This window comes from Castor canadensis, chromosome 1, assembly GCF_047511655.1.
Source record: "Castor canadensis chromosome 1, mCasCan1.hap1v2, whole genome shotgun sequence".
NCBI classification, from domain to species: domain Eukaryota; kingdom Metazoa; phylum Chordata; class Mammalia; order Rodentia; family Castoridae; genus Castor; species Castor canadensis.
The window spans coordinates 26,049,654-26,062,080 of record NC_133386.1 but is presented as its reverse complement, the minus strand read 5'-3'; the positions used below and the strand labels follow the sequence as shown (position 1 = coordinate 26,062,080).

At 40.8% G+C, this 12,427-nt stretch overlaps 1 protein-coding gene across 2 annotated transcripts in view; it reads left to right on the top strand.

The window, feature by feature from the left end:
* Positions 1–12,427, top strand: part of Arfgef3 (ARFGEF family member 3) — a 141,641-nt gene that overhangs the window by 111,001 nt on the left and 18,213 nt on the right. For both annotated transcript variants that reach the window (XM_074073635.1, XM_074073642.1), the window contains 7 exons: positions 767–889; positions 3,588–3,691; positions 4,241–4,385; positions 7,094–7,222; positions 9,631–9,807; positions 11,260–11,374; positions 12,218–12,320. In XM_074073635.1, the coding sequence (XP_073929736.1) occupies positions 767–889; positions 3,588–3,691; positions 4,241–4,385; positions 7,094–7,222; positions 9,631–9,807; positions 11,260–11,374; positions 12,218–12,320 (896 nt within the window). The remainder of the gene's footprint in view (positions 1–766; positions 890–3,587; positions 3,692–4,240; positions 4,386–7,093; positions 7,223–9,630; positions 9,808–11,259; positions 11,375–12,217; positions 12,321–12,427) is intronic.

Sequence of the window (12,427 nt, the reverse complement as noted above, 5' to 3'; positions counted from 1 at the left end):
TGTAGTAGGGACACCGGCAGGTCCTGAAGTGAAAAGACAGATAGACTGTGAAGGGATCCATGTGTGGCTTCCTCCTGCCCTTACTTGAAGGGTCACACAGAGCTCACTGTTCCCCTCAGGCAAGCTGCAGCAACATGCTGACAAGTGTCTACCCAGGAAGGCAGTTAGAGACCCAGATGGGAATTGGCCCCAGGGCCTCGATCCCTAACACATACCAAAATTTCAGACAAAGGAAAGCCAGTGTTCAGCATCAACCATATTGTTTACACAAACAGTCCAGGCACACTTACCACTTTATGAGGTAACTATTGCCAGGGCATATTCTGAGAACTGAGTTCCCAGATGCCAACACAAGGCCACCTAATTGCCAAACTGAAAGCAGACTCTCCTAGGCTTAGCAAATCTCAGGCCTCTTTTCTGCACAGGAATGAACAACTTCATATATGCAACCAAAGGTTTGTGTACACAGTCCTTCCTGTAGATGTTCCACAATGTTCTGTGCAGTAGCATTCCGGAGAACACAGAGACGTGCACGTGTGGCAGCCCCACCTTCCTCCAGCTTCCCCTCCACAGTCCTCCCAGCTGTCTTCATAGCCATCCTGCAGCTACAAAATGAGCAGGACAGCAGCCCAGCCAAGCCAGAAGTCCAGTCCAAAGACCCAGGCATTGCTCCAATTCATCTCTTCCAGGGCTCCTTGGAAGGTGCTAGAAGTATTGGCAACCTGCTGGCTTTCTTTCTTAAAATTCTGTGATCTTTGTCCCTCAGGGAAAGGCCAAGCTCCAGTGTTTGATGTGTTTGAAGCTTTTCTCAATACCGACAATATCCAGGTCTTTGCTAATGCAGCCACCAGTTACATCATGTGCCTTATGAAGTTTGTCAAAGGTCTGGGTAAGTGGAATCAACTTCCATGCCTCACAGCTGGAAAGGAGACCTTTCCAGGACCATAGGGTCCAATCTCTAGGAAAGAGATCGCCCACAACAGGCAGTCATCCCATGGTATAAGCACATAGGTTGAGCTGCACACTTGGGCAGAGAGCTTGGGTGTGTCGGGATTGGTATTTTTCCATTGTGTCTATGGACTGTCTCTCATGATACAGTATATTTGCAATCTATACATTATTTTATACCAACCTCTTTTTTCAATCTTAGACTATTCATTGCCATCAATAAATAATTGCCCTTAAATGTGAAACTATTGTCCTCAGTGCCACCTGAATTTGATATCTTGGCTCCTAAGAAAAAGTTAATACCTCCCTAGGCCTTATTAATTGTAAAATATGTTTTGGATATGTAGATGACCCTCTTCTTTGAGGCCTAGTGTATTCCAAGTAGTGTCTTAGTTGTTTCTACGCTTAATTTAGGAACATTTAACAGTCTGAAGTGTTGCTGTACAACACAACCTGCAAGACCTGACTTTTGTATAGCATGGGTTTACCGGGGGGTCACTGAAATGAAGGGGCAGTTAGTTAAGCCCCAAGCTTCGACACTTGAACTTTTGACAGATGGAGAGCTCTTAGACTTGGAGCCTGAGAACCTTGAACATAGGGAAAACATAATTATTCTTTTATACACCTGTCAAATAACTGATAATTCTTTTGTAAAATAAAACAAGCCATAAAGAAGTTATGCAACTCATGTCCCCCTTATTTTTGGAGTAGGAATAAAATAAAAGTCTCAGGATTTACTTGTCATGAGTTTGATCTACAGACAATTCTCATTATAAGTGCCTCACCCTCATCTGTCCTGTTCTGCAATAGTCCCCCTTTGCTAATGGTATGATGTTCCGAGACTCCCCCAATGGATGACTGTGACCATGGACAGCACCAACTCCTATGTATTCTTTTTCTCCTATACATACAAGCTGATGATAAAGTTTAATTTATGAGTTAGGCACAGTAAGAGATTCACCAAATATTCAGACCATGGCAGAGAGGAAAAATGTAATAAATTCTTCTTTGGATAGTTAGACACTAGTGTCTGTGGTAGAGATGCCTAGTAGCATAAAAGAAATTTGAGATTTTGCCTTACAAACTGGGGACTGGAGAGCCAAATAAAAGATGCCAAATATCAGTGTGCATGTGGCAGGTAATTTTATTTTATTTATTTATTTTTGTGAGACTGGGGTTCAGACTCAGGGCTTCCCACTTGCAAAGCAGATGCCCTACCACTTGAGCCACACCTCCAGTCCATTTTGCCTGGTTATTTTGGACATGGGGTTTCATGAACTATTTGTCCAGGCTGACCTCAAACCATGATTCTCCTTATCCCAGCCTCCCAAGTAACTAGGATTGCAGGCGTGAGCCACCCATGCCCAGCTTATGGAAAGTATTTTTAAAAGACAGGTTCTCTTCTTCTGTGAATTATAAAATGGATTCGTTGGTGTGGGGCTTGAGGTCAAGGGCAGAGCCCAGTGCAGGCACACTGCCTTTGTACCACCAAGCTCCAGGCAGTGACAGTCACATAGACTCAGATGCTTCATACACACACACACACACACACACACACGCAAATTTGGAATACCTGCTATAATCAAGAGGATGGGAAGTGGATTTATTATTAATTCTCATCTGCCTATTTTAACATGAATTTGACCTGGTTTCTGTTTTTACATTGTAAGTTTTAATAATGTAAACCAGGGCCTAATAAACTGTGATTCACAAGCCAAATCTGACCTGCTGACAGTTTTTACAAATAAAGTTTTATTGGAACACAGTCATGCTCATTGGTCTATGGGTGCCTTTGTGCTACAGCACAGAGTTGAGAAGTTATGATACAGACAGTAAGTATGGCCTTAGGTATTTACTATCTGGCCTTTTATGAAGAGTTTGCCAACCCTGATCTAAAACATAAGTTTTTGTTTTTTTTTTTAAAGAGAAACATGCCTCATTGCTTCTGAATCTTAACGAATGCCTAGTAATTATGTCTGTTTACCCACAGGGGAGGCTGCTTATTGCTACAATTGTAGGCAATTAGAAACAATTACAGTATGTGGAATGATTTTATTAGAAATAGATCATTATATGAGAAGAAAATTATAATTCTCAATTATTATTTGCCTATAGAAAATTCTAGATATCCTTCTACAGATACGCTAAATTGCTACATGTGCACAAAACCAAATTCATTTCAATTCAATTAAAGAGACTCTGTCTCCAAACCTTAAATGTTTAGAGTCTTCCCAGAGTCCTCGGTTATCATCCTCACTTAGTGCTACACACTGGCAGCAAATAACGTCCTTTTCCAAACAGAGAGGTCATGTGGTTCCTTCCAGCCCATCTCAGGGCGTTTCTCTAGGGTATCCTGTCACCAAAGTCTCAGAAGTCACATCCACCAACAGCAGGGCTCAGAGAAATGAATCACGGTGTGCCTACATACAAAAGAACTCTGATCAGCCGCTAAAAGGGGGAAATGCCCGAAAGGACTTTTCTCAGGGTTGTGCGATCTGATGTCATTTTCCCTCTTTTTTCTTTCTCTCTCTGTTTTGGTAACTATCTGGTGAACGTATGCTACGCAAGTGAGCAGGTCTTCTGTTGGAAGAGGAAGGCAGGGGTAATTTTGTTTGTCTCTGTCTCCCATGCTGTCCTAGGGGAGGTGGACTGTAAAGAAATAGGAGATTATGTCCCTGGGTCAGGAGCCACATCCACAGACCTGTGCCTCCCTGCCCTGGATTATCTCAGGCGCTGTTCTCAGGTAAGCGAGGCCCACTCTCAACTCCAAGCCTGAAACCCGCCTCCAATGGTGTCCACACAGTGTAACCGAATGTCTTTTGTCAAAGCCTAGGAGAGACGCCTTCATCTCTCCCACCTTGCCTCCAAGACTCCTCCATTTCCCCACTGCTCTGGCCCCTCTGTTTCCTTAGAGGTGGGTTAGGAGAAGGGAAAGCCACAGTCTGGTGTCCTCTTTGCCTGTGGACCGTCCTCAGGGATACCCCATCGGTGGACATCCCTGAAATTTTCATGTTTCCCTTGCTAGATTTATAAAAGTCTGTAAAAAGCATGTATATAAATTATTGAAAAATTATCCACTGTTTTTTTTTGTGGCCAATGAATATTCTATTTCCTCTGCTTCATGGAATAAGCATCTCTTATAAACTACTATATAAATCCAAATCACAAATAACTAAAAGTTTTATACTCCTGAGAGCTTTTCTAGTTTCCTATGTCCCCTTGAACATTGGTGCGCCCAAAGTGCAGCATTTTCCAGTATATAATTTGTGTTTGGGGTATTTTTCTTACTTAGTTGTTGGCCAAAATCTACAAAATGCCCTTGAAGCCAATATTCCTTAGTGGGCGACTTGCTAGCTTGCCTCGAAGACTTCAGGAGCAGTCAGCAAGCAGTGAGGATGGAATCGAATCTGTCCTGTCGGATTTTGATGATGACACTGGTAAGTTAACTGAGCAAGGTTATTCGCTAGGTTCTTAGGTCCAAAAGCTTAAGCCATAAGTTATCTGATGCATCCTAAGAATGTTCACCCATTTTTACTGGGTTTCCCTAATTTTATCAGAACAAATTTACCAAAAGTTGCTGTGACTTTCTAAAACCAACACTTAACACTCATTGCCCACACCCACTGTTTTTGGATGGATACCTCCAAGTAACTCAGCTCAGATTCACAGGTTCTACTAAATACAGTTTCCAACTCTGATTTCTCTTGAGTTTAGCAAATTGGGACAGTTGCATTGGTACTTAAATTGTCTGAATTGTCTTTAATGGCTTGTAAGAAACACAATCACCATATAATTACTTCCTGCATGACTATTTGGTTAGAGACTGGGAAAATTAAGCCATTACCAAAGAGCAAATCTATTTGAGACTAGTGACAGTAAAGGCTCACAAAAAGAATAATTTTAAAGAATTTGTTTCACATTAGATCCCAGGTAATCTCCTGTGGCTTAAGAATTCAATGTAGTAACTCAGTAGTTTTCTGGTGGATTAACTCATATTCATGCCTGCTGCCTACTGTCTCAGAAGACCCAATTCTCTTCCATCACTGGAAATGGAAATAAGGCCCTGAAATAGGCCTAGTTTCTGGGCACAGATTGTTTCAAACTTTTGCAGAAGAACTTTGGGGATGGGTAGTTTGTTTTCCATTTTTGTCTTTATTTTGCTGTTACAAATTCATTTATAGGTGTGGCTATAAATTTACAATTTTGATAGAGAATACAAACAGTAAAATCTCACGAATTCAGATTAGTTGAGAGAAAGAATTATAGGAAGAAATAAATATCTAACATAGAGAACAGTTAAACTTTTGGAAATTGGCTAGATGTTCTTTATGGCAGTTTCATTTCAATTAGATAAGAATAATTTTTACTTGGCATTTGTAAGTAGAGGTTGATGTTGTTTATCTATAATACATTCTTTAAGAGCATTTATATATTCCCCTTCCCATTTGTGCAAATCATTAATGCATTTTTTAGGAGGCCCATCTTATGGATAAAGCTCTAGCAAGCACCAATCTAATATTTCCCACATCAAGGATTTAAAGTTACACTTATGTATGAAATGAAGTAGATCAGAGAAAAACAACAACAAAAGCTTTAGGTTAGTATTTAAAACTAAACAGTCCTCAGCATTGATCTGTTCTCACATACTATCTTCTGACTTCCAAAGGCATATAATTACTTTCTCCCACCCAATGGGAAACATACACAAAACTAGACAGAATATTCAAAATATATACATATATACAAAACTAGACATAATGGTGTCACTCACTTTCAACTGTTATCAATTTATAGCCAGTCCCAGGTCTTGTGTATTTTCCTTGTTTTGGTGCAAAATCCAAAACATGGTAGCATTTCATCTTTAAATATTTCAGCACTTGTTCTTTAAGGATAAAGTGGGAGATAGAGATCCCTACCACTTCCCCTTGGGATCTTTGGAAATCCAATTCATATAAAAGCTGATTAACCAGAGAAAAACATAAAAGTGTGCTAGGTGGGGTGGCTCATGCCTGTTATTCTAGCTACCAGCGGACAGAGATCAGCAGGATGGTGGTTCAAGTCCAACTTAGACACAAAGTTAGCAACACCCCCATCTCAACAAAAAAATCTGGGCATGACAGTGCACACCTGTCATCACACCTAAAGAGGAGGCATAAATAGAAGGATCCTGGTTTAGGGAGACTTGGTCAGAAATGCAAAGCACTATCTGAAAATGAACTAAAAGCAAAAAGGAACTAGGGTGTGGCTCAAGTGGTAGGGTACCTGCTTAGCACATTCCAGGCCTTGAGTTCAAACCCTAGTACTACCAAAAAAAAGGAAGGAAGGAAGAAGAGAGGGAGTAAAAGTTTTATTTTACATGCATATGGGGATCTTCACAAGCAAGTAAAGTCCAAATGATCAAAGCTTGATGCTTTTATACTTTCTAGACAATGGACAATAAATTTATGAAGGAATGACAGGACAAATGGATCTCCACACTAAGGAATTCTAGGGATGTTAGTAAGAGATACGTGGGGTGGGAGAAGAAGCTAGAAGAAAGTAAAGATTACTTTAACAACATTGTTCATTCAGGGTCAGTACAGCTCTAATCAAAACTTTTGGTGGTCAAGACAGTTTTCTAACCTTGGTACATGAACAAAGTCCCTCCCCCAAAAATGTATGGCCTGTTGCCTATAGGAAAAGTCAGTCTTGTGGCCCTTTCAGAAGTTACAGTTTCTCAAGTGATTTGAGCTGGAAGCAACCAATATACTGTCTTGGCATATTTTGAGGTGGTGCATCCTTAAGTCCTTCAATAACCTGAAAATGAACAATGCTGTGTAGTAGACTAAGGGATTGACTAAAGTGATAAGGATATTTTGTCTTTTTGCTCCCAGGAAGTCTGACAATCATTTCAATATAGAATTCACATTGCCTTTTTATAATGGGGAGAAAGAACAAATTAGAGTATTTGTTTCCTTTGATTTTGTCAGAACATGTAAGTTGTAATCTATTAGACCCTGAGAGCTAACACCGGGGTGATGTCTGGCATCACTGCAGCCGCCGAGTGAGAGACTTGGCAGTTCACAGGTAGTGTTCACTCAGGTCTTGCAATGACTCTTCACCATGTGTAACTGAACTTCACGGAGGTCTGCTGTTTGGGCTCCAGGTCTCATAGAAGTTTGGATCATCCTGCTGCAGGAGCTAACAGCAGCTGTGTCCAATTGTCCACGTCAGCACCAACCCCCAACCTTGGATCTACTCTTTGAGTTGTTGCGAGATGTTACCAAAACACCTGGTAAGTATGTCCGTGTGTTTGGTGTGAGGGTGGTGGGGGTTGCTGTATGTAAATTTTTTCAGGAGGGCGTTTCAATGGCTGTCCACCTGTTTTCACTGTTTCCTGGACTTAATGCAGATCTTCACCTAGAAAAGGTGCTCGGTAAATATGTGATGAATGGCTCCAATACCACAGTGTCTAAAGTACGTCCCTGGTATTGATAGTATTCCTTCTGCCAGTCCATTTACAAAACCTGTGTGGTGCTCAGTTAGTTGGCTGTGCTGGTGACCCATGTCAGTTGGGCTGTAGTGACAGTTCTCCATGAGTCAGTTGACTTCGTCATGTTCCATAATCGCAGCCTTCCTCCTCTGTCAGATCTTGCAGTACAGGCACCCCTCCTGGACTATCAGTCAGGCTCACCAGGTCTGCCCCTGACCTAAGCCACCGTCCCCTCAGGACAGGCAGAAGTAAGACAGCAATATCTTGTTGGTAGAAAGGTCACAGGGGATTAGACTGGGACATTTTGTACTTGCCCAGCACAATAGGAAAAGGAGAGCCCTTTGGAAAGTTATTTCTTGTTCTGAATTAATCACATTTAGCATACATTCTCCATCCCAATTTTTCCAAGGTCAAAGACGTTTTCTTTAGAAATACTAGTTTTTAGTAACAGGATCAGGACCTAAAATGAAACCACTAGTGCTTCCATGGTGAAATGAAAAGGTCAATATTCATCATTATGAAGATGTGATAATTCATACTGTTTCAAAATCCATTGCAAAGCTTATACTGGAATTTTAAAAAGCAACACTGTAGCTACTTTCACATGTTAAAAAGTTGAAAACCTTCCATCAAAGAACAAGCAAGTCTTTTATAGAATTAATCATATGCCACTCCTAAATCTGTCTCACTGATAAGCACCGTTTTGCTTTGGCATTAATTGCCACTAAATATGTACGAAGAACATTTAACCCAATAATTCTCCTAGGAATATAGTATGGAAATTTAAGGGAATTAATAATAATGAAAATACAAATGCATATGTGTTTGTTTAAACATCTTGAATACTAAAATAAAAATTATAGACACCCTAAATGGGAATGGTTAAGTAAATTATGCAGACAAATGGGCACAATAGTACATGCCTGTAGTCCCCACCCTCCAGAGGCAGAAGCAGGAGGATCACCAGTTTGAGTTCAGCTTGGACTGCATAGCAATTTCGACGCCAGCCCAGGCTACACAACAAGCCCTGTCTTAAAACTAAACAAAAAAAGTTTGTGGGCATTAAAATGAATATTTATGAATAATATGCAATAACATAGTAATTGTTTATAAGGCATTACATTAAAGTTTATATATATAAAGTACTATTTCAGGTCCATAAAATTTTGTGCATTTATAAATGCACATACACACATGTACTCAAAAACTATGAGAAGGAATATATCGAAATGTGATTGTATTTGCAAGCTAAGTGTTTTTCTTCTTTGTATGTGCATATAATTTCCATGTTCATTATAAAAAAGGAATCTTTCTTTTAAAATCAGAATGTTAAAAATCTGTAACATTTCTTTTTTTTCTGTTTATTCATATGTGCATACAATGTTTGGGACATTTCTCCCCCTACCTCCGCCTCCTCCCATCCCCCCCACCCTGCCACCTTCCTCTCCTCCCCCACCCCCTCACTACCTGGCAGAAACTATTTTGCCCTTATCTCTAATTTTGTTGAAGAGAGAGTATAAACAATAATAAGAAAGACAAAGCGTAAAAATCTGTAACATTTCTTTAAAGAAGCACAAAGATTTTCCATATAGCACTGTCTACAGAGCAAAAATTAGAAACATCTTAACTGTCCATCAGTAAGAAAAATGGATTGGTGAACTGTTGCTTATAAATGTAGTGAAAAAAGTATATAGCAGAAAGACATTTAAATTTGTGATCAATATGCAGACCAAAGTTTACATTATCCCATTTATACAAAAGTAGTTTTTTTAAAAAACCCAAGCCAGTGGGGCATGTACCTGTAGATCCGGGTAACTGGGAGGGAGGGAGAGGTCACTTGAGCCCAGGAGTCCAGGACCAGCCTCGACAACACAGCAAGCCCCAGTCTGTTAACAGATAAATACACGAACTTGTATTTCTTTAAGTTCCATGAAAGTAGAGGTACTTAGATTTGAAAAGCATATGTGTGTCCATGTGTTCCTTTTCTAAGGACTAGCAGTTGATTGATATTTTAGCTCTATCAGTTTTTGAGTTTTTATGAGTGCATCCATATATTACTTATATAAATAAAATCATGCAGATGCAAGGAAGAAAAATGTCAGTTATTCTCAGTCTGTGTTCAACCCTTTCGAAAACCGTGTCAATGCTAAGTCTCGGCAAGGCGCCTCCCTCTTGGGATCTCAGTTCTGACTGTGACCTTTCTATTTCAGGACCTGGGTTTGGAATCTATGCAGTTGTTCACCTTCTCCTTCCTGTGATGTCCCTGTGGCTCCGTCGCAGCCACAAAGACCACTCCTACTGGGATGTGACCTCTGCTAACTTTAAGCACGCCATTGGACTCTCCTGTGAGCTGGTGGTGGAGCACATCCAAAGCTTCCTGCACTCAGGTGGCTGTTGTGCTGGAGCAGGGCACCACTGTCCAAAAGTGCTTAGTGAATACTAAGGCAAATACCTTTGTCCCGGGAATTATTAAATAGAACCACATGGTCAGTGCCAGCCACCTGATAGTGCGTGTACATATCATCAAAGGGAGAATCGTGTCCCCTTAGAATTATCAAACCTGGTACTCTGAATACATGCATAGTTGAAAATATAATGCAGAATAGCAGGTCTAGCATGGCTGTGCATTAGGAGAGGGAAGCAAGTTCAAGTATAACGTAAACTTTAAAAGGAATAAATATGCTTGCATCAGGAAGTCAGGAGGATCAGATCCCGTGTCCCTCCTTATCTGGAGAGGCTTAATGAAGCAGTTGGGACTTTAGAAAAAGGCTTCGATTGTGGGTAAGCAGTTACTTAACAGACTAGGAATGAAGAGAAGTTTCTTAATACTGGTGGCACTTTGAAAAAGATGTGCAGTGTGGAGTGGAGAAAATGTTGATGACAGCAGATGGAGAGGGACCGAAGAGTAGGGGAATTATGTTAGCTTTGGTACCCATGGAGCCACCTTTGTGAAATGTAGATTCTGTCTCATGATCGCCCATGGGAAGAGCTGTTAGTCTGGGGGCAGAAGAAACATGGCTGTGAGGCACAGGGGTTAGAAATGGAAGGAAAGGACATGGGAAAGTGTAAGGCAAGAGGTCCCCTGCTGGGGAAGATCAAGAAACTAAAGGAGACCCTGATGGAGAGTCACAAAGCAAAGATAAGAAACATCATCTCTCCTAAATTTAGGAAGGACAATTTCCCTTACAAAATAGGAACATTAATGGAGAAGCAAGCAAGGAAGTCTTCCCATGAGAAGCTGGTGACTGTACTTTGGGAGTCAATGCTTGTGACAAGGTCATTGCTTCCCTGGAGGATTCCACTGAAAATTGTTTCTGTGGCATGGCAAGGACCTTGAAGGGAAGTGTGCAGATACATTCCTTGCACTGGGGAAATAGAGTGACTTTTAGAAATTTTACTTCTTTAGTCCAAGAATAGTGTGAAGACAGACACCTGATTGATAAGGTGCAGGAAGATCACTTAATTCAACTTAATTGGGTTATCAATTAAGTTGAAAAGGAAAGTATACTTTTTCCTTTTCAAAAAAGAAATTTTTTTTACCAACTAATATTTAAGTTATGTATTCTATTCTGTTTAAGTAGGTTATTTATTTAACTTGAAAAATACAGCATATAAAAGTGAACTACATTTCATCTTGCTATATCTAGAAATGGATGAAATGAGCCAAAATTTGCTTGAGAGTTCTCCATTTTTGGGGAGTCCTGCCATTTTTCTGTTCTTTCCCCAGGGTTTTTATGTGTCTTTTTATCACTCAGACATTGCTCCTTTGCTGTAGATGGTCGTTTCTGTCTCCCTCCTTACTCTAGAGCTGTAAACCTTGGTCTCCCTTCTTCCTGTAGACATCAGGTATGAAAGCATGATCAACACCATGCTTCGGGATCTCTTTGAGTTGCTGGTGGCATGTGTGGCCAAACCAACGGAAACCATCTCCAGGGTGGGCTGTTCCTGCATTAGGTGAGAAAGAGGTGTCCCGACTCTCTACAGAGTTGGGGTTTTACTATGAAATCCAAGGAAATTTAGTTATCTTTTTGTGGTAGCAACTACTTTTTGGATTGCCTTTTAAAGTAAAAATGATCTTTGGAAATAAAAACGTGTACTAGTAACTCATCATTTCAGTGTTCAGTCAGTAAATATTTATTGTATAAAGCATTCTGCAAGGTAACCTGGTACATAAGAAGTGACATAAGCTAAGTCCCAAATCCTACAGGAGCTTCTTGTCTACTAAGATGATGTAAGAGCCAGACATAGTAGTGCACACCTGTAAGCCCAGTGCTCCAAAAGTGAAAGCGGGGTGAGGGGGGGATTGCAAGTATAAGGCCTGCCTGAGCTAATAGCAAGACTCGGTCCGAAAAAAAAAAAAAAAAGCCCTCCTAATAGAAGATCAAATGAAGAATAACAACAGTGAGGAGTGAATGGTGAATGCCAAGTATATATATAAAAGCCTCATGGAAGTAATTACACTGGTCAGATCCTCCAAGTGAGGGAGCGTTCCATAGATGGGGACTTTCCAAGCAGGAGATAAAAACAGTAAGGCTGCTTTGTTTTGCATATTTATTATTTGTTGAGGAAAGGTGGAAAATGGGCCTAGAATGGAAAACTTAGGACAGAATAGGTCCAAGTTTAAGCGTTGGCCTGTCTGCAATGGGGATCTGTTGATATTTCCATGTTAGAATGGTTTAGAAAATAGTTTCAGAAGGCAAGAGACAGGAAGACTGACCAGACAAGTACTGGGCATGCATCCAGAGGGCCTAAATTTTGTGGCTATAAAATGTATGGATTCAAGACATCTCTTGGCAGGTACGTTCTCGTGACAGCGGGCCCTGTGTTCACTGAGGAAATGTGGCGGCTTGCCTGCTGCGCCCTGCAGGATGCTTTTTCTGCCACCCTGAAGCCAGTGAAGGTAAACTGCCGGGCAGAGACAGACCGACCGAAGGGTTCTCTCCTTCCTTAGAGCCCTGATGCCTCCTCAGGGTGTACTCTGAGTTCTGCCTGCCTCCTCATGGCAGG